Raw genomic sequence first — 23,314 nt, 5'->3', positions numbered from 1 at the left:
GCAAAGAACCAGCTTAGTTCTGAAAAAGTAAATACATTACAGATAAGGTATATAAATTTGCTATCCTAATGTACTCCCTACAAAAATAGCTACTATATACAATTTAGTTATAAATTTAAAATAAATTTTCCCAGTACAAAGGCAGCATGATCGCATTTTAAAACAATGAACTAGGCTTTTTCTTTGCTTCATTATTACTCAAGAAATCCACTGAACATTTTTGCTTCAGTTTTACAGTCATAAAATGTATTACCACCTGTCTTATTCCACTGGTGAGAAAAGCAATTCAAGTTTTTTTTTTTTAAATGTTATCTCCTTTAGATGCAAATGAAATATAGTATATTATTGATCATAATTACAGTGAATTATACTTAAACATATTGTTGACTAATTTATAGGACCATATTTCAATATAAATTCACGGGTTGAATTTGTTGCATTTCTTCCTTATGTCAAATAACCATACTGCTTGTAATAAGTAAATATTTATAAAGGTTGCTAACGATAAAATAGGAGTAATATATAAAACCAGGTGCTGTTTTTGCCGTTCAGATAGCAATTCTAAAGTATATATAACTTCTAAACAGTAGTTAGAAAGCCTGGTGGAAGTCATATGATGGTCATTCAATTATTTCTGCTTAATATTTTTCCTTAAGATGAAAATTATCATATAATGTTTATATATTTTTTTCTTTTCTTCATTATGGAAAGGCTTGCTTTGTGTCTCCATAGCTATAAAGATACTATTACTATGGAAAGTGCCTATAATTTCACAGCAAGGAGAGAATAAATAAACCAATAATTTAAAGCACCAAATTAAAGCCTGGGAGAACGAAATCATGCTCGTTATGATTGACAGCCAGGCGAGGACTAGTGAGCAGGAACAGATTGGCAGGTACAACAGTAATGGTGATAGTGATGGTGACAGCAGGCGGGCAAGGCTCCAATCCAATCAGAGAAGCCTCCTGCACTGCTCCTGACTCATAGCTTATTACAACCAGAAGATAAATGCTTAGGGAATCTGCCAATTCCTTTAGTTCTTAGGATGAGTTCAGAATGGAGAATAGGAAAACAAGCCAGGGTAGGAGAGCTAGAGAGGCAAGGTCATCTACACTAATAAAAGAGAAATATGTAAATTGGTCGTCACTCTGCTATACCCACCAGCCAATCAGGATGGTATGCAAATTAACCCAACAAAGACGGCGGGTTAATTTGCATACACAGGCACGGAGCGAAGACTGAAGGCTCCAGCCTGAGCAAAGACTGAAGATGACTGGAGACTGAAGAGGCTTGGCTTCTCCACTGCGGCCGGACCAAAGGCCTGGGTCCCGGGTGCTGGAAGAAAACCGGTGCCGGCAGCCAGGGGAAGGAAGGCCTATTGCGCGAATCTTCATGCACCGGGCCTCTAGTGAGTCAATAATAGCTAAGAAGCCACAAGTAAGGGAGCACATGTTGCCAGTGCAATGCAAGATAGCACAGACACAAGCAAGTTAGAATAGCATATAAAACATGAGGCCAAGGACTCTTGAGACTGATACAATTCCTGCCTCAGATGGAACTGTAGATAGAACAACACGGGAGAGAGGGAGGGAGGGAGGGAGGGAGGGAGGGAGGGAGGGAGGGAAGGAGGGAGGGAGGGAGAGACTTGCCACCCTAAGAAGCTGGACTGGTTTGGGAACAGATTTTACCCTGTCCTGGGATAAAGAGGAGTGTGCAGGTATGCACAGGTATGTAGCTGGGCTCCGTTCTTTGTCTCTTGGAGTGAAAGAAGAGACTGCCCCCCCCTAGAAACCATGCCTCAGTCTACAGGAATCACTGGGGCTGCCCAGTGATGCCTCAGATGCTGGCATTTCTTTAACCTTTAAAGAATGTCTGCAAGGTGCGAACGCTTTCTATGAGCAATGATGCTGCACTTTTCTCTAGCTGTGGTTTCTCCTGGTATCTCTACTCTTTGAAACCCATCTTTGTAAATAACGGGTTTCAATAGGTTTTGGGGGATTCCATTTCTGAAAATGTGAATAGAAAAGTCTCTGTGTTTGTTACTGCAGCTTAAAGGTTACTGAAGATTCATTATGCTAAAACAATGATATCTTAGCAGGTAACACATCTTTGGCAGCTCTTCAAAGGTGTACTTCGGAATGGAAAAGAAAGGAGATTACATAATCATCATGGGTTTGATTTGTAGAGTTTCTGTACAATTTTTAATAGTCCATAGTATTTATACAACAACCTTTATTAGAAACACAGTTAATCATATTGATTGAATATTTAAAATTTTAATACTTTTTAAACATCAAAGTGTTTAGTGTTGCTTTGACAGTCCACTTAAAAGTTTAAGCATAGAATTTAAATGCCATGGAATTTTACCTGAGTTTAGTATATAAAAACCTCCTCGGTTGAGGGTTAACAAAAATAAAAATAAATACACATCCAGGGGATACTAAATATGATTGAGAGGCTTAAACAGAGGAATACTACAGTATCTAGAATCTGTGAGGAAATTTTATTACAGTTGAGATTGTGTAACTCAGAATAATAAGGCTCATTCATATCTAAATATATGAAGATTATACAAATATATACAGCATGTGAACCACTCAGTTTCATTATTACAAAATATAAAACAAAAAAGATTTAACTGGAAGTGAAAATTAAACCCTAGAACGTGATTCAAAGAGAAGACCTTGTATAACTTTAAACTGTGAACTGTGCTGTATGATTTAGAATATTACACTTTGTTGAGGAAGGAAATGAACTTTAGTTTTCCATTTCAGTTAGAAATAAGAAATGAACTTTTGAATATGTACTTACTTTCCAAATGCATAAGTCAAATTGAACACAGATTCTTTAAAAAAATATATATTTTGTTGATTTTTTACAGAGAGGAAGGGAGAGGGATAGAGAGTTAGAAACATCGATGAGAGAGAAACATTGACCAGCTGCCTCCTGCACACTCCCTACTGGGGATGTGCCTGCAACCAAGGTACATCCGGAATCAAACCTGGGACCCATCAGTCCGCAGGCCGACGCTCTATCCACTGAGCCAAACCGGTTAGGGCAGATTCTTAATCTTTTTTAAAATAAATCTATTTCAATATATTGAAGTATAAGTCTAACCAACTGTCGTTTCCAGTAAGATAATTTTACAAGCGACAGGTTAAATGAAGAGCTGTCTGGCTGACAGGTCAGAAACCCTTGGCCATCGTCTTCCCTCTGACTCAGGTCTGATTCCAGGATAAAATGACCGCTGGCCGAGGGGGAAGAAGGCCAAAAAGGGCAAGGACTTGAGATACTTCAAATGTCAATGGGACTTGGAAGGGCTGTGAGAGGGGCTGGTGCCGCTCTTCTCCTACCTCTGGCCGCTGTATTTCCTTTGGAAAGGAGGGTCTGGTTGAAACTTGTAGAAGCAGAGATGCCTCCTTTATGAACACAGCCGCCCCGCCCGCCCCCCCGCCCTTCCTGCCCAGCCCCTCACCCTGGGGTTCTCTGGTTTTCTGCAATTATTTCCTTGTCTTTTCACCTTCCTATGTTTTCTTCTACTTCTGCATTACATGTTGCCTCGCCATCAATGTCCTCATCAGAATTTCCCCACCTCAAGTCATACTTCTCTCTTAGCTCTTGTCCCACTCTCATTTTCTAAGCGATCCTGAAGCTTCAAGTGAAAAGCAATAAATTCCTCACATACCAGAACAAACACAGAAATAAAACCCCCACCTTTTTGGACTAAAAGCTACAGAAATTACATTCTTGTGTCAGTGCCAAACTTTTATGCCTAAGAAAAGTATCCGAGACCCACTTTCCCACTATTTCAACTTCAAGCATACATCTAGGTTAGACTAGAATCTATTGCCACTCTCCCTCATCGTATATACCTCGTATATAAATTCAGGTCCTACACAGTTGAATTTAAATGCCATTTCAAAAGGTCATTTGACTTTCAATTGTTTTTAACAGAAACACACACACACACACACACACACACACACTCGCACACTGACAACACAGAGTAACTATTTGTGGACTGTATAAATAACTATAGAGATTGTCAAACAAACCAAATGCATAGACAGAAAGGCACCTTACACCACGTGCAATGTTTTATCCCATTCAACATTCGTTAAAACCCTCTTGGGTGCAAAGTATCCAACCAGAGAGAGGGTGGGTGGAAAATGAGCCAGACCAGGTTAGCATCTTCTACGCTATGCTTTCCAGTCACCTGGTACTTCTCCATCAAGGCAAGCTTTGTAATTGCAACTAATTATTACCTTATTTGTTCAGGCCTGTCTCTCCTTCCCACTGGCACATTCTTAGCAAATGAGGAGGATCCCAGTTAATATGCAGCCTGGTGTCGGCCACGGAATAGAAATCCAATCAATATTGACTGAGTAACAGTATGATGTTACGTTGTCAAACACACCGAATAAGGTGGTGAAGAAGAGTGTCAGTTAATACACACACCACTTCCTCTAACAGTCAAAAGTTAGAAGAATTTGTCCACTTAGAGCAGCATCAGAGAGGAAAGATGAATGCTGCCTTAGTGTTTTTCACTCTACAAAGACTTCGAGACCAAATAGCTTTCAAAGCCCAAGGGGACAATGAGCCAACACTCCTACTTTTCCATATGTTGGAGGAATGAGCTAGCGCCACTCCGGGTAGAATTTTATACTGTTCGCCTAGGGCTTTATTAAATTTCCAGCAAATACTTGCTACTGCCTCTTTGGAAGCCTTCCTAGTAGGTAACTGGAACAGGATTCAATTGAATAAAAGGCAAACAGTAGCTCCATATACCTATTCAGAGTGCATGGAAATTTCATTAAAAATGGCCTTTGCCATTCTAGCCGGTGTGTATAAGTGGTTAGAGCATCGGCCCTTGTACCGAAGGGTCTCAGGTTCAATTCCCAGCCAAGGGCACACACCTCGGTTGCAGGTTTGTTCCCTGGATCATGGTTGGGGTGCATTTGGGAGGCAACCAGTTGATGTGTCTCTCTTCCATTGATGTTTCTCTCTGTCTGTCTGTCTGTCTCCCTTCCACTTTCTCTCTTAAAAAAAAAAAATCAATGGAAAAAATATTCTCAGGTATTAACAACAACAACGAAAAACAAGCCTTTACCTTAAAATTGCATTTCTGTTTATATGCCGATGCTCAAAAACCTTAAAGCATTTATTTTAATAAAGTTAAAAGACTTCTTCTGAATGTCCTACAATTAAACTCAGTATGGAATCAATTATTTAAATACCACATATTCTCTTGTAGTCTTATTATTGTCTGTTTTAGGTTCGTAACTTTTTAAAATTAATAAACCTTATTTTTAGAGCAGTTTTTGATTGATAGATGTTTATAAATTTTAAAGAGAAAAGTGCAATAAATTAAGTTCTACCAGAGAAATATATGAAAAATTTCAAAGGCTAACATTTATCGTATTAGCACAACACAGTTAAAACAGTTAATTATACATAAATATTAGCAATTAAAAATCATTTAAATATGATCTTTATGTTCATAAATCAAATTTCTATTTCTGTACTAAAGTGCAAAATAACATTTTGAAACACAAAATGAAAAATTCTTGTAGCAATCATATTAAATATAGTGAGTTACAACCAGGTTATAAGGAATACCATCAAATAACTATTTCAATATAATATCATTACATAAGGCTCCAATTCCAAAATCGCCATTATAGTTTGTAAAATCAAGATCAGCCGGGTCCAGGGAATAATGTATCTTTAAATTTTTTTTTGTGTTGCACATTTTCATCTTGACTTTTGTGTATAAGAACACTAGTATTCAAACATAAATGAGATTTAATCCATTTGCCTATAATTTATTTGCTGTAAAAGAAACACCACATTATATGCTTTTGTCTGTTAGTTAAGTAGAAGATACACTATTATTTCCATGATACCAGGGAGTTAATGTTTAATTATCAACACCCATTTGAAAAAAAGACATTGCTTTGACTCACAGATTTCTTAATTGCTAACAGAGGCTTTTCTGAGTAGGAGCACTGTATCTAATTTATTTTGGTGGATGTGACTTAGCGACTGAATTTAAAAACTGGCAAAGCTTTGACTATCTTCACTGTCAGCAGAAAATTCCTCTATCCCTGCTGCTGGAGAATGCTGCTGCTTGAAGTTTTAACAGGGAAAGAAACTGCAGTGAGGCAACTGATACCACTGGTAACTGCTGCTCACAAACTGAAAAAGAAGTTAGGTTGTCAGCAATAAAAATCTATTATTCGCCCAGAACATGAGGTGCCCTCTTCATCACCGTATCCTGCTGGGAATGAAAATGAACTGGGCTGGTTCCAACCTGAGAAAGCTACAGAAAAGCAAAGAGCCCACAGGTCAGGGCACCTTTACAAAGAAAGGATCAGCAACCGGCAATCAGAGGGACCGCGGCTCGACCCCTCCCTGAGGAAGAAAGACGTTAAATCCATTGCAAGAACACTGGCCACGGCTGGAGTTAGAGCAGGTTCATCCCTGAAAAACAAAACCATTGTTCCATTTTCAGAAGAGCTGGCTAAAGTGCCCCTTTCCCTCTGGAACAGGTCATGGTCCACATGTTACTGCAATAAAATGAGGAAGAGAAAAAGAATATGTACTTAAATGACAACTCAGAGATGAAGTCAAAAGTAACAGAAAAATGCCTACCCGTCTGGCTGAGCTGAGAAGCGCTGCGACTTTTCCGGGAGAGGCCAACAATAGCTACCATTTTGGCCCCGATGCTGGAGCGCCGCTTGTGGCCGCCGGGGCCCAGGGCGCCCACCGCCGTGTCCGACTGGCTGCCCTCGCTCTTCTCCAGCGAGCACATGTCGCCGCTGATGCTGGTGCTCTTGGTCATGTTCTTCCCCGAGGCGCCCACTTGTCGGCTTTGCATTTTGGATGTAAAGACACTGTAGGCCGATGGGTCGTTAGGAGTGAAGACGAGAGTAAAAGGGAAAAGACAGAAAGGGTATTTTAGAGGAAACATCTGAGATCGAATGGAAGTCTATCATTTACGGGGCATATTTTGAGGATTTCGGTTTTTCAGATACCAGGGTCATGAATGGGCCTTCCTACTCGGGGTGAACCTTAACACGACTATCGAAAATGGACTTATCGTTTCACTTCTGGTGTCAAAGAAGATGCCAGTTTGCATGGCCAGAGGAAGAAAAAAATTCATGAAAAATCAGTGGGCTGTCCTGCAAGTGAAAATAAGCTTTGAGGCAGCTGTGTAGCCTATGGAGGACGTTTCCAAAGCTTCCTCCCCTACTGATTCACTACTGCCTTCAAAAAGAAATTCGATGGAGTGGGAAAATTTTACAAAAAAAAAAAAAATGGCGAAAATTACAGCATCCATTGCTCAGAGTGGTCCTTTAAAACAAGTTTTTTTTTTACTTTATGAAAAACCTAATGAAGTTTATCTAGCAATAGCGAAATCTTCTAACAGGGATTGATGTTTTCATTAGCTTTGAATTAAACATAATTTATTTCACTTCATATAGTTTCATATTTATTGACCTAAGTCAATATTAAAAAATGATTTTCCTCTTGCATTCATTTGGCAACGAAAAATCATTATCGGTTTTCTAGACGGTGGTCAGAAAGCAATCAGTGAGTCCAGGAGGCATGCGAGCTGACTGCTGATCTGCGGGACTGACTCCGTGGATGGAAGTAGTCAGAAAGAGGACCTGGGTTTTCTCATGATCACTGCCTGGGGTGGCAGGTAGAGTAAGAAGTTAAAGAATGAGGAAGTAGGCTATCCATAGCCCCATAAGCCTGGAAGAATGTGAAGGAAGCAGCCTGAATGGCAGAAATAGAAAGACTCATTTATGTATCACCAATTTTTGGCTCAGCATGAGAAAGTGATAGTTTCTGCTTTACTTTGATTCTGATCAATCTGAGCATATAACACATAATTACAGAAACAAAATAAAAAATAGAAAACATTAGAAAAAATGTATACATCATTTAAAGGATGAAAATAAGAAAACTGACCCACTGAGGTGAGCTCTTATCTCTATTCAATTTCTTGGTCTTAGTAAACAAAATATTTTTTTCTCTAGCCTAGAGTAAAATCTGCTAAAAGGATAGGACAACTTGTTAACTTTATTAATGTATGTACATGTTCTCCAAATATTTAAGAGGGGAAAGGCTCAATATGAAATTTTAAAAAAATACAGTAAAGTATATTATTTTAACCACCACATTAGTTTCAACAAGAAATGAGGCATAAAGAGAAAGAGAGAGAGAAGCAAAGAGAACAGTGTATATGCTTCTATAAACCTCAAATCGATCCTTTTCAAGCTTGTCTGATGTTGCTATTCTTTAATAAGCAACAAAAAACAAAACATTTTAGAGGCATATAAACATGGGCTTGAATCCCAACTTCGCTTTTTCTGAAAGAGTTAATTGCTCTACTCTGAGCGTCCACTTCCTCTAATGTATAAAATTAGAATTTTCCTTCCTTATTTTCAATAATAGAGATAATATGTCTGAAGTAAAAATTCAATGAATAGAAATTACAATAATTATTTTTAAGGATATGGGCACTAGATAAAATAAGGTCAAACATGTATTATAATATACAGTAAATACGTAACAGCATCAGTAGAAATAATATTTGCAATTATAAATTTAAAGTGAAACATTTTGAGATTAAAAATGTGTAAAACTGTTTTCATGCAGCCAGCATTATCTAAGGGAGAGTAGACTACACTCGGAGTCATGAATTCCGGTTTGTTCTTTGGCTTTGGTGACTGATCTTGGGGGAGCTGTTTCCCTTTCTGGAGTTTGGTTTCCTTGTTCAACAAGTAAGAAAACGTAAGCAAGCACCAAGCAGAAATGAGCTCCAAAAACTATTCTCTTCCTCTTTCTCAATATCACCATCATCAACCATCAAGCATCTATTAACATCTTGAACTGGAATATCTATAAGGTCCCCTTTAACTAGTGGATGCTTTGCTCCTCTAGATATCTCTTGTTCCAGGGACTCTGAGCAAATAAACGCAGAATGCAACGTAAGATTTTCACAGTATGCTGTCATCAGAAAAGGCATGACATGGCACAGAAAAAGCAGTTTGGGGTTGAGCAAAGGCTTTGAAAATAATCACAAAGGCCCACAGAGTCACAGGAACCTAGTGCTCCTGTTATGTGAGAATTTGTACCCCAAACATACATTTTCTAAAAAACCCACCTACTTTATCTCTCATGGAGGTCAAAGATATACTCACAAAATATGGCTTACTGGGCCTTCTGATTTCTGATTGTTAATTTTCATGGTTGGATATAAAGGGCATAAAAAACTTGGCCCAAATCAAACGGGACACAATAAAATACTAAATGGAAATGATAAATCAGCACGTAGGTTAATATTTTAATTAGCATTTGGTTTTAAAGAAGTACGCTTCTCTTCAACCTAGCAACTTGGATAATGCATTGTCTACCAGAAAGGGTTATTAGACTTTTTGTTAAGATGGATCTACTTTTCATCTCCTTAAAACTTCGAGATCACCAGGGATGAATTTATAAGTAGTTGTGCTGGAATGCTGTTCTGAGGGAGGGAGACTGATGTGAGGGTATCACTATTGGCTTCTTTTACTGTCCTCAGTGGACGTCACCTAAACCTAAAGCAAACAAACTATCAACTACACATTTTAAAGTTTTCGGGCTCTTGATTTATAGAATACTTGTAAAGACTCTGCAAACATGGGTGTCATTTGGAATGCTCATTGTGCTTAATAAAGCCAAGACCCATTACATTACCAATTACTTTAAAAGACAGAATTTGAAAGGGTCTCGTAATATAATAAATTTCCAATGTTGCTGGTGGTCTCAGTGATAGATTTCTGAGGGGCAATTTGGCAAATATATAAAAAAACCTTAAAAAAATAAGCCGACCTTTTAACCTATCAAGTCTATTTTTAGGATTGATCCTAAGGAAAATCTTAGCAATGTGTACAGATTTAGCAAGAATGATTATTTATTGAGAATTGATGACAACAGCAAAATAAACACACATGGGAAAACCCCATAAACGTCCAACTATAGAGGGTGTCTGCATAAGTTATGTCCATCAATAAAATAGAATGTACCTTTGAAAATGCTGTTGTAAATAAATATTTATTGACATAAAATATGCTCCTGACATGGAGAAAGGGAGAGAGGAGGCAGACATTTGAGCTTAGTTTTGGCTGGCACACATACTAAATGAGGAATTACCCTAACGCTTGGGGACACAGACAAATTCAACTGCCGGAGGCTCTTCAGTGGCACACACAGAGAAACAAAGAAATTCATGTAAAAAAAAGAAAGAAACATCTCTTGCTAAATTAGGTAGTTCGGGAAACCTGCGTAAGAATATGAATATGAACAGGGAATATGAAGAAAAATAACTTGTCTGTTGAGGAAGTTTTATATTCTTGGGGGGGAAGTATAAATGCAAAAAGATCTGGATGGAGACAATGGGAACTGTGTCCTAAAGGTAGTTTTCATTTTCTCTGGTTGGTAATTGTGCTTTTAAAAAATGTCCTTTTTAAAAATTTTGTTTCCCCCCAAATGAATATAAAAGGTATTGGCAATAAGAAAAAAAATTAAAAGAAATAAACAAATGAAACAAATAAGAAGAGCAATCAAAGACCAACACTCCTTTCCTTTGATGTAGGAAAAATCATTCAACACACACAGTTCATACCACAGACAAAAGGTATAGCACAGCTTTCAAGCTAATCTAGTTTCCTGCACAATAATATTGGGTGTTGATATAGGTTACGCCGTTTCAGAAAAAGACACAGAGTTTCTACATGTCTACGTTCTGTCTTATGCACATTTTCTAATTTTTGCTTTAGAAAAAAATGAAAAAGGATCTATTTAGTATTCTAAAAGTAAAATATATAAAATTGCCAATGCAAGTGATCTATTTCATCACATCCTTATCGTTATTGAAAGTTGTATCCTGAAAGATTTTTTTTGTTTGTTTTTAATATATTTTATTGATTTTTTACAGAGAGGAAGAGAGAGGGACAGAGAGCCAGAGACATCGATCAGCTGCCTCCTGCACGCCCCCCGCTGGGGATGTGCTGGCAACCCAGGCACATGCCCTTGACCGGAATTGAACCTGGGACCCTTCAGTCTGCAGGCCGACGCTCCATCAGCTGAGCCAAACCGGTCAGGGCAGATTTTTTTTTTTATAATTCCTTTTAAAAATATATATTTTTATTGATTTCAGAGTGGAAAGGACAGGGAGAGGGAGAAACATGAATGATGAGAGAAAATCATGGATCAGCTGCTCCTTGCACACCCTCTACCTGGTATGTGCCCCGAGCAGAAATGAACCCTAACCTCCTGTTTCATAGGTTGACGTCCAACCAATTGATAGCTATCTCAGCTGGGCTAACCTGAAAATTTTTTTTTTTTTTTTTATTAAAAAGCAAATCTACTTTGTCAATCATTAGGCAAAAGGTAATGAAAGGTGAGTAAAATATTTGTAAATATTTCCCCAAAGACTTAAATAGCATATCAGTTATAGAAGTATGTGATTAAATTAAATGAAGGTTACAGGCCACAGGGTTAAAAGTGTTAATTAATAGATTTGAATGAACAGATCCAAGTGTTTGGCTGTTAAGATAAATAGGAAAGACAAATTCTGAGTTTGTGAGTAGCATTGTAAACAAAATATATAGTCACATCCAAACAAGAATTTCATTATATTCTTGTTTGAGAGCTGGAAGGTGGTTAGAAGAGAATTCACCCAAGGAATTAGAGGCTGAGGTGATTCAGAATTTTGCGATTAGAGATACTTGGGGCCTAGCAACCAATACAGTGGAGTATGAGAACCAAAGCACATGAACAGAGAAAACACTTAAGGATGGAAAGGAGACAGATAACTTTAGAGTAGAATCATTTATATCTTGGGCTAGGAAGTGGTGCTAGAGAGGGCTTGTAGGGCTCAAAAGTTAGGTGATAGTAATAATGACAGAGTAGGAAAAACCCAATGAGGTTGGCCAAGCTCCCAAACATTATAGAACCTTGAAAGGCTTAATTCCTTTTTCCTTCCCTCTGCTGTGTTCCTGGAGGCAGGTGCCAAGAGCTAACTGAATACCTCTCACTACAACTCATACGTGCTTGCACCAGTTGCCAGTCATTGGGTGGATGTCTGGACTAAAAAGTGCCATTTCTTTAATTCTTTGCTCCGTGTGTGTGTGTAACCCAGCTACTGTCTAAAGTCCCCCTTAACTAAAATTTTTAGCTATATTAAAAATCCTAATTAGGATTGAATAACCTTTATTTCACTTACTCAAATGATGATCTACAATTTTAAGCTAGTAAAGTAGTGATAATTTATTCAGCCAATGTTTATGGAACACCTACATATATGGGATACAAAACTGGGTAGTGCCATACCCTATATATACATGCTCACCTTTTCACATAAAGGAGCACTTTACCACTTCTCTTTATCTAAATTGTCAGCATCACTAACTTTTGCTCTGGGGGGCCATGATTAAGTAAAATAAGGTTACTTGAATACAACACTTCCAGGCCATGACAGCCAATCTGATTAAGGAGATGGCTACTAAGTGAGTAATAGAAGGGCAGGTAGCAATATACGACGTGGATATGCTGAACAGAAGGGTGGTTCCTGTTCTGGGCAGGACAGAGCAGGAAGACACAGAGTTTCATCATGCTGCTCACAATGGCACAGAATTTAAAACATATGAATTGCTTATTTCTGAAAATTTCCATTTAATATTTTCAGACCGAGGCTGACTACAGGGAACAAACAGTGACAGTGAAACCATGGATAAGGAGGCTAAGCTGGGGGGGGGGGGGCGGGGGCAGGCGGGTGGCTCCTATAATTTTTCTAGTTTTCAAATTCTCTTAGGCTTAGGGCACAGTCTCTCACAGAAAAAAATTTATATTTGATTCTTTGGTATATAAGCAGCTCAACAATTTTATATGATCTATTCAAGGCAACAAAATCTGAAAATTTTACCAAGAGGTAAAACCTAAATTTAGGTTCTAAGTAAGTCAGACATGGGTTTCTATCCTATTTCTATCATTTAAGAGTTCATTACCTTGATAATATTTCTTTACCTGTTCTGAGCATTAGTTTTCTCATATATTTATTATGTACCTTTCTACTTGAATGTAAGCTTCATGGGGCAAGAACATTGCTTCTTTTGTTCACTGTGAAATCTCAGGTTTTTAAATAATGCCTGCCACATGGTAAGTGTACAGTAAGGTTGAATAAATGAGTTAATTAATCTAATAAAATAATAACTCTCACAAGGTTGTGATGAGGATTAAATGAAAAAAAGACACATGTAAATAGAACATTTAGCATATGCTAAATGTTAGCTCTAATTATTATATATGTTTACAATTACATGGGGACTTTGAGGCTTTAGTAAAAATAAGCACTTAAACTTGTTAGATTTATTTGAAGCAGCTATTTTACATAAGCAGAGAAGTCAGTAGCCTCAAAGAAATGGTCCTTCAGACTTCATATAAGTGAATAATTAAGATACCTTTGATCATTTCAAACTTGAAAAGATGTATTTCAATGAAAATATTTTTAAGATGATCTTGTTATACATATGATTAATAATGAATGCATATACCAGTAAATTAAACAGACCTTTATTATCTATAGATACTGTAGTAAGTACTGGAAAAAAAAAGTTATACACTTTTGGCACTAAATGAAATGCTACACACAATTCGGGCAAATAAGCTTACTCTTCTGTTTTGTTGGTAAATGCTGAGTTAAATGGGAAGTTCTCTTTATTTTACAGATCCTCCTCCTGAAAACACTCCCTTAGACTTTCCTATTAGCCCCTCTCTGCCTGGACAGAATGCCAGTTTAAGTGCTGTATTATTGCTTTAGCCAAACGTTATTAAGACTGGATAAAAATGCTCACTGAGGTTAGAGACATAATGATAGCCAATGACGAGGTCATCAAGAAGGAGTGGACACTTAACCTGGACACACTGTGGCAAAAGTGTTCACATGACACATTACAGTAATATTTTCTCAAGTTTGTGTTGAAAACTAACAGCAATAATAGTCAAGGCTCTTATTACTTCCATTACAATTAGCCGCTTTCTGAAACTAATATACTTTCATTTTCAAATGAACCTATTCTTCATAATGAAATAGTAAAGATGAACAGAGAGTAAGCAATTTGTAAATATCGTGTTTCAAACAGACTTCTCATAGCATATTTATAGGCTACTTCTGTTTTTATGGATATTTATCTGTTGTAAGCTCTTTTCCTTTAATAAACATAACCTGCCACTTCTCGTAAACTCAAGTTTGAATGACTAAATAATGAATTAAATGTATAAATGCAAATATAAAAACAAGGTATTTTTCTTCACCTCGACCTGTCTTATAGTATTCAATTATAAGCCCATGATAAACATGTGTTGAAATTATGTTTTATATTGCACTAAATCTTACCTAATAGACAAAGATGCAAATTGACCTTACCTTCGCTACGCTAACAGGCCAATCAGAACGATATGCAAATTAACCACCAACAAAGATTGCAGTTAATTTGCATACATAGGCTCCAAGCAGTGGAGCGAAGCCTGACAACCCTGGGGCCAGCGGAGCAGTGAAAGCCTCATGGCCGCGGGGCCGGCTCCAGCTGGAGCCCGGCCAGAGCGAAGGCCTGGGTGCCGGGTGCCGGAGGAAAGGAAGCAGCCAGGGGAAAGGAAGGCCTATTGCACAAATCTCTTCGTGCAACAGGCCTCTAGTATTTTTATAATAAAATTTTGATTAGAAATATTAAAAACAATATTGCTAATTGATAGTAAATGGAGATCCTAAATTTTTAATTTAAAGATGTACATTTAAAGTGTAACATTTATTATATTCTACACAATTAAATCCTTGTATTTTAAATCCTTATGTTCCAAAATAAAAATCATAAACCCTCAGAACTTTATGAATGATTATGCTATAGATTATTATACGATGAAACTATCAAATTGCCCAAGATTTATCATTAGTCATTTAAAGTCTAATATATATAAATAAACACAAGTATCCCATATATATATGTGTGTGTGTGTGTGTATATATATATATATATATTATAAATAGTCACATATAAAAGTTTAATGGAAAAATGTGAGTTTGAAAGATAATTACCAACCAGATTGTTGTATTAAAAAAGACCAGAACTTTGAACAAATTTGATAGTCTACTTGCTTTAAAATAAAACGAAACTACTAGGTTTCTTTCTTCTTTCCAACAAATCTGTATCTTTCCTAACCAAGATGTCTCAAATCATACTTCTCTCAAGAGAAATAGACAAAGAGCTTGACTCAGAGTATTTTACTCTGTAGAATTATAATTTATGAAGTGTCTAGATCTGCAGTGTCCCATCCTGTAGGCACTAGCAACATGTGGTTGATGGACAGTTGAAATGCTCCTCATCCAAACTGAGATGCACTGTAAGTACAATGTACACACCAGTTCAGAAGCCTTGGTATACCCCTCCAAAAATAAATATTTCATTAATCTTTTTATATACATTAATATTTGAAACGAGAATATTTTGGATATATTGAGTAACATAAAAAGTATATTAAGTTACTCTCACTTGTTCGTTTTTAATTTTTTTAATGTAACTATTAAAAACTTATACATGTGGCGCATTTTTTTTTATTGGACAATGCTGCCTTAGATAACTGGTTTTAAATGGCATAGATAGATTACGGCAAAAATATTTGAAATAAAATGTTTTTTCCTACCTAAATTATATTTCCCTTTGATGTTAATTATGAAATTAGTGTTGTTCTGTGAATAAAATGGACTAATGCAAAACCTTACAAAGGCAATCAAATGATAACACTGACAAACATTAAGCTTAATATAAAAAATAAAAACTATAGTACAGTTAACATTCAAAACAAAATAAGTTCATTTAAAGTGAAAATATAAAGCAATAAAATAATATTAGCAAATAGATATTATAAAGACAAGGTAGTCACATGTTCTAAAATGAACAATTTTTCTGTTTTAATACTTATTTGGGGATATGGATTTCCACTTTGTTGAGGGCAATGACTCCTAATCTTGAACAAAGAATATTTACGTATTTGTATATCTAGTAGGAAAAATAATTATCTACTGGGAAGTCAACTGAATTTAACCAGGAGACTCACATTCATGATTTAGCTGCACTACGTACGCTGTAATTGAGTAATTGTTCCTCAGTTACACCATGACATAGAATGGAGATAATATACCCCAACTTTATTCAGAGAGTTGCTACAAGGCTTTCTATTCCTTTATTTCTAGCTCATTTAATCGGGTATCCTTATCCTTCAGTATTATAACATTGATTCCCACAATTTTTCTCAAATTTTCAGCTCCTTTATCTTACATGTAACTTAGACTTTACAGCCCATCATTTCAATCACTCCTTTGCACACACTCTCAACATTTTAGCACCCCTCTTCGTACACATCCAACTGGCAGAACCCTCTGGTGACTCCTATTATGTGCTTCTTCTATGCCTACATCTCAACGTTTGAGCACTGTTGAAAAAAATATCAGTAGGACACACTGATTCCACTATAATTCCCTGTCATTGGCCTTAAAGTTACTCTACACAAGCACTTCCCACTCTCCCCACAATAACCACCAGACTCCTTCATGCTACTCAAACGCTCACCTTTTGCTTTCCTCTTGGGAGGATAACTTTTCTTTTTATTTCATGGGAAAAATGGAAGCTATCAGAAGAAATGTCCTTATCTTAAAAAGAAGATATAAACACCATATTTGTGTCAATGTACACATACACACACACACACACACACACACCCACACACACCCATAATCTCTAAATCTAAGTTAGCTGACTAAGCTATTTTCCTAACTCCAGACTGTCTACCCAATAACCTACTCAAAATAACCACTCAGATGTCACACAGAATTAGGATTTCACAAGTTTGATATGTCCCAAACAAAACTTAATTTTTTAATCAAATATATCCCTTTTAGTCTTCCCTGTTTCAGTACAGAGTATGACTTTTCACCAAGTTGCTTAATTTGGAAATCCAAGAGGCGCCCTCGACTTCTCCTTTTCCTTTATTCCCACACTCAATCTATCATTACAGCCTCCAGATTCTAACCCTAAAATATGTTTATGTCCCTCCATGTCTCCCATCCAGAAGTTTACCACTCAAGTACATGTTACTCTTGTCTACTTTACTGCAACACATCCTCATTGCCCCTGTTCTGTGTTCCATATAATAGCAGCCAGAGTCGTTTTTCTTAAAACATAAATTGGATTATGTCCCTCAACTTCTAAAACTCTTCCATGTCTTCTCATTGTACTTGGGTAAACCCCAAAATCCATAAAATAGAAGTTATCAGAAGAATTTTTTTTTATTCCCGACTGTCTACGAATGACTTGCTTCTGCACACGATCCTCTTCTTTTCCCTCCATAACAAACCAACAAACGCCTCTCCTGGCAAATACCACTTCCTCCACAGGAGCTCAGGAGCCCACCCTCATTCTCCAAGGTCTTGCAAGTCTGCGTGACTTGGCCCTGTCTTTCTCTTTCACCCCCACCTCGTTCTTCTTTACAAACTACTTTCAGCCTCTTCTAAATTCCTCAAAAATGGCAAGCACTTTTCCACCTCAGGACCTTCACATATATTGTGCCTCATTTGAAATAATCCTCAGAATAACCTTATGAAAGAGGAGCTTACTATAAGAACAGAAGGATATAAGCGTTTCTGCAGTGTGCCCAAGGAGTCACTGCTGGTAAGGCCTGTATGATTCAAAAACGCAGGCTCTTAGCCACCACACTTGACCAGGACTGAAAAGAGCAGGTTTGACAAACTTCAGACTGCATCAGAATAATCTGATGGAGATTGTATATATATATATAACACATATATATATTATATATTATATATTATATATATAATATATATATATAATCTTTTTAAAATTGATCTCAGAGAGGGAGGGAGAGAAACATCAATGATGAGACTCATTGATTGGCTGCCTCTTGCACACCCCCTACTGAGGATCGAGCCCGCAACCCAGGCATGTGCCCTTGACCAGAATCAAACCTGGGATCCTTCCGTCTGCAGGCTGACACTCTATCCACTGAGCCAAACTGGCTAGGGCATATCTGGAGGGCTTATTAAAACAGAGTTCCCTGTCCCATTCCCAGAGTTTGGATTCAGTGGGTCTGCATCTGTCACAAGTTTGCAGGTGATGCTGATACTGCAGACCCAGCAGCTAGTTTCTGAGACTCGCTGATGGGCCTTACTGAGCAGTGCAACTTTCCCATGTGAAAAGACGGTAGGCCTTCATTGGCTGTTCGGAATCACCTCCATTTTTGGTATTTTCACTAGCGTAGACAACTGCCGCCAGGTGGCATCAAAATGCATCTGGTATCTGGGCAGCGGGGCTCTGGTAGCAAGACTGCACGCCAGAGGGCAGCTTCACCCAGGTCATTTCATGAACCTAACGATACGGCAGCATCACATTCGACATCGTGAGTGTCTGGATACCAATTACAATGTGTTCCCAAGGTTTTATTATGTCTCCACTATCAAAACTCTATTGCAATCACCTGCTCTCTTCTCACAGAGCTGGCATAGTCCAGTTTGTCAGTGACTTGAGCAGCCTAGTACCTGACACTTGGCACTAAGTGGCTTTAAGGAAAGAATCACTGAGTAAGTGAATTAAAGAAGTTCATTATATGAATGAATACACCGAGTAATGTAGAGATGGTTAAATACCAATTTAATTTTAAGCTGCATCTAGTATGTTTCAAAATCATTTTGGTACTCAATAAATAAACTTCCTAATAACTGTTTTAGAAATACATAGATATGAACCAATGAACAAGTACTACTTGTACATCTACTATGTTTAAGACACGCTATGCTAATCTATACTAATAAAAGGGTAATATGCTAATTAGAGTGACATCTTCCAGATGACCTTCCAGATGTCCTTCCTGACAAAGCCAGGCCTGGGCAAAGCTGCCCATGGTCCCGTGTCCCAGGTGCCTGCGGCCGCTGGAGGAGGGAAGCCTGAGTTCCAGGTGCGGGGGTCAAAGCAGAGGTGGTTAGGAGCAATCAGGCCAGCAGGGGAGCAGTTAGGGGTGATCAGGCAGGCAGGCAGAGGTGGTTGGGGGTGATCAGGCAAGCAGAGGTGGTTAGGAGTGATCAGGCAGGCAGAGGTGGTTGGGGGTGATCAGGCAGGCAGAGGTGGTTGGGGGTGATCAGGCAGGCAAAGGTGGTTGGGGGTGATCAGGCAGGCAGAGATGGTTAGGGGAGATCAGGCAAGCAGGCAGAGGGGTAAGGGGCTATCAGGCAGGCAGGTGAATGGTTAGGAGACAGCTCTCCCAGATTGCGAGAGGGATGTCCCAGATTGGAGAGGGTGCAGGCCAGGCTGAGGCCTTCCCCCTTCACCCCCCCAACCCCGGTACTTGAATTTCATGCACTTGGCCTCTTGTTAAAAATGTAAGACACGATGTTTGTTCTAAAACCACTTCCACGTCTAACCCAGTTTGCTAAGTAAAGTGTAAAGACAAAATAGAATCCAAGGCAGAACACAGATGTCAATTAATCTAAAGACTTCAAATAATAGTGATTTCAGATAATCCGTTAAGAAATGCCACTAATATCCCCTGTGCATTTGCACATTTCACAGCAGTCCTCCGTCCCATACAGGTCATGTGGTTGCCGGGTGCTGCACTCGATTTGCTCCTATGCAGATGCAGAAGCACTGCACTAATGTGGAGCAGCTTCCTTCTTCCATTTAAGCTAATTCTTCCATCTTCCACAAACCACACATTATATTTAGGTTACACCTCCCACCATAAGCAGACGGCCAAAGCGGACAGTGAGATGTCAACAAATGTTTTTACTGATTTCTGTTATAAAATCTTATTCTGAAGCCTCAGTTCTGTCCCTCCATAAAAACAATCTAGTCTAGAATGTATTGCTTTGCTGTTCAGTTGTTTGTGTTATTGTGGTTAGCATACACTTAAGAATGATTTGGGGGGAAAGGTATTTTTCTCTCAGCACAGAAATGATTGTATATCAATGTTTATTTTTACACTGGCTATTTTTAAAATTTGAGAAAAATAAAATGTTACTTTTGGTACAGCTGTTGGTATAATTGTACAGGTCCACTTTGGTTGATAATTGCACATATTAGATAATCAACTTTGGAATTTTTTCATGTGTTTATGTGTAAAAACTTTATTTGGAAATTATCTCATTGTACTATCTGATTACTATTCCCTCATTTTCTTGTAAAATTTAAAATACTTTTTGACCACAGAAGATTTAAAAAAATTAGCCATTTTGCATTTGAAGCTTTAAAAATAAGTTTAAATCACTCTATCCTTGGGCCTATATATTAAAATTGGTTTAAAAAAATGCAAGTTAAGCCCTAGCTGGTTTGGCTCAGTAGATAGAGCGTCGGCCTGTGGACTGAAGGGTCCCAGGTTCGATTCCCAGTCAGGGCACGTGCCCAGGTTGCGGGCTCAATCCCAGTGTGGGGCGTGCAGGAGGCAGCTGATCCATAATTCTCTCTCATCATGGATGTTTCTATCTCTCTCTCCCTCTCTTTTCCTCTCTGAAATCAATAAAAATATATTAAAAAAATAAAAATAAATAAAAAATGCAAGTTAATAATCACTTGTAACTTTTTTGTATGTATTCCACCAATGGTTTACATTTGGTCATATCCTATTCTTACATGGAATGTATTGAAAAAATAACAGAATGATCTACTTTGTACATTAAATATGTGATTTTAAAAAAATCATCTACTGTTATAGCTCAGCCTACTGTCCTCCCTTGATTCATATAATAAAAATTTAGTGTAAATAGTGCCTGATATACTCATCAATTCTTCAGAACTATTTACAACTAGCATAAAATTTCACTCTTTGAGGTTTTGTTTTTTAAACGGGAGAAAGATTGCTTAAGTAGAATGACCTGGGTCATTCCATACTAAAATGAAGGACATTGGTATTTTTTCTGCGAACCAGACTTTTCAAAAGTATTGCCTATAGCTAGAATAAAAGCTTTTTTTAGTTGTTAAACTATCATAAGATCCCTTCATTTCCTATGATTCTATATTAACTAAAATAAAAACATATACAGGTTGAATGAAACTTGGCATTATAAAATAAACATATTTTTAAAAGTAATTAAATATCTTCTTTCACATGGCAAAAATCTAGACACTCCCATATTGAAATTCAATATTTTCTTTGCTTGAAAATGTTACTTCACTGCACAATAATTTATCAGACATTTTTGGAAGATTACCATTATAGAAAAATAACATGGCAATAATGCAATGACCTTAGCAAACTAAAAATTAAGATACCAAGATATAGTGTCATTTGGTAAACGAACCATTCTTTCCTTTATTAGTATAAGAAACTTTATCTAGATTCACTCTTCTTTGGATTCTGAAAGGAAGAGAATAATTTGTTGATTGCCAAGTACTCTATTCAGAAAGTAAGTACGATAATAGGAAATGTAAGTGGCTGCCCTGGATACAGTTTACAATAATCTCAGGTGGTATAATGAATGCCTTGTTTTTATTAAATAGTTTTAAAAATGGAAGTTAAACATGAAGTTAATATTGATTTCAATAACAATAACATGGATTGTTCTTACTTCCTTTCAATGGACTATAAGGATGTATCGACATGGAAATATGCATATTCACTTGACAATGACCTTCATGCCACGTCCCTGTCTTACTTTTAAAAATTCAAAAATTTAAAAATCTTTTATTCTTCATCTGCTTAAAATTCATAACACTTTCAACTTCCCAGCTTGTCTTTCGACAGTCATAGTTACCAAACATAGAAACACTGAAGTTTTCTACCTCTTCCTTCCCCTGCACTTCAGCTGCTTGTGTAAGATCACCCCTCCATCTAGGACGCCACGGGCCCTAGAACTTAAGTGTTCTGGTAGGAAACCCCGACTCCGGCAAACACAATCTCACCTCCATTATCAGCTTTGAGGCTATCAGGACTAACCTCATTTTCTATTTCCTTTATCCCTGCTAGTTTCAGCCACCACACGAAGCTCAGGATTCTTAAATCTCCACTTGCTTCCTGGATTCAAATCCTCATTCTGCTCTTCGGGCAGTAAAGCCATATTTCCATTTCCTTTGACTCTGACACACACTATTGCCTTTTCTACTTGCAGCATTCCACACCCAATATATTTTACTATCAGTCTTCTCCATCAATTTTTAAGTTCCGTCTTTGCAGAAACTTTGTCTGTTAGTTCGATCCTGCATCCCAAGCATATAGAATAGGGTCTTGCCCATAATAAGCACTCATTAAATATCTATTGAATGAATAAAGTAATTCAATAAATCATCAAACCCTATTGAATCTTGGATTTTCCCCCTTTTTGTTCCTTTTTGTTCCCTCTCTAGTCCAGCACCTCTCATTCACTGCTGGTGGGAATGTAAACTGGTACAGCCACTATGGAAAAGTATATGGAGGCTCCTCAAAAAATTAAGAATAGAGTTACCGTAGGACCCACCAACCCCTCTTCACGGTATCTCCCCAAAATTTGAAAGCATTTATTCGCAAAGATATATGTACCCCTATGTTCACTGCAGCATTATTCACAGTGGCCAAGACATGGAAACAACTGAAGTGTCCTTTGATATATGATTGGATAAAGATGTGAAAATATACATACACACACACACACACATATATATATATATATATATATAATGACATACTGCTCAGCCATAAAAAAGAATGAAATACTGCCACTTGCAACAACATGGATAAATCTTGAGAATACCATGCAAAGTGAAATGTCAGACAGAAAAAGTCAAGAACCATATGATTTCTCTCATATGTGGGATATAAAACTGAAAGCAACAAATAAGAAAAACAAACAAAACCTCACAGACACAGACGACAGTATGGTGGGTACCAGAGGGAAGGGGGGGAGGGGCAGTAAAGGGTAAAGTGGATCCAATATGTGGTGACGGAAGAAGATGTGACTTTGGGTGGTGGGCACACAGTGCAATATACAGATGATGTGTATAGAATTGTACACCTGAAACCTAGACAGTAATTTTATTAACCGATGTCAACCCAATAAAGTTAAATAACGTTGTCAAAACATAAAGCCAAACTAAAATAACTATATTTTCAGATTATCTGGAATCCTTAGTAACTCTCTGAGATGATGTCGCATGTGCGGGAATGGTGGAATCAGGAAGGTGAATTTGTGCCTCAGAACTTAGCTGTTATCTCTCTCCCAAGACTCCTCCCTTTA

At 37.6% G+C, this 23,314-nt stretch overlaps 1 protein-coding gene across 26 annotated transcripts in view; it reads right to left on the bottom strand.

The window, feature by feature from the left end:
• RIMS2 (regulating synaptic membrane exocytosis 2) overlaps positions 1-23,314 on the bottom strand; it is a gene marked incomplete at its 5' end in the record, with an annotated part of 342,653 nt that overhangs the window by 46,107 nt on the left and 273,232 nt on the right. For 14 of the 26 annotated variants that reach the window (XM_081111185.1, XM_081111196.1, XM_081111205.1 and 11 more), the window contains one exon: positions 6,655-6,896. The exons of the other annotated variants lie outside the window; for them this stretch is intronic. In XM_081111185.1, coding sequence (XP_080967311.1) covers positions 6,655-6,896 — 242 coding nt within the window. The remainder of the gene's footprint in view (positions 1-6,654; positions 6,897-23,314) is intronic. 26 annotated transcript variants of the gene reach the window in all.

The sequence above is a fragment of the Myotis nattereri genome (assembly GCF_964212035.1).
Source record: "Myotis nattereri genome assembly, chromosome: 17".
Classification (NCBI taxonomy): Eukaryota; Metazoa; Chordata; class Mammalia; order Chiroptera; family Vespertilionidae; genus Myotis; species Myotis nattereri.
This window is presented reverse-complemented; position numbering and strand designations above follow the sequence as displayed.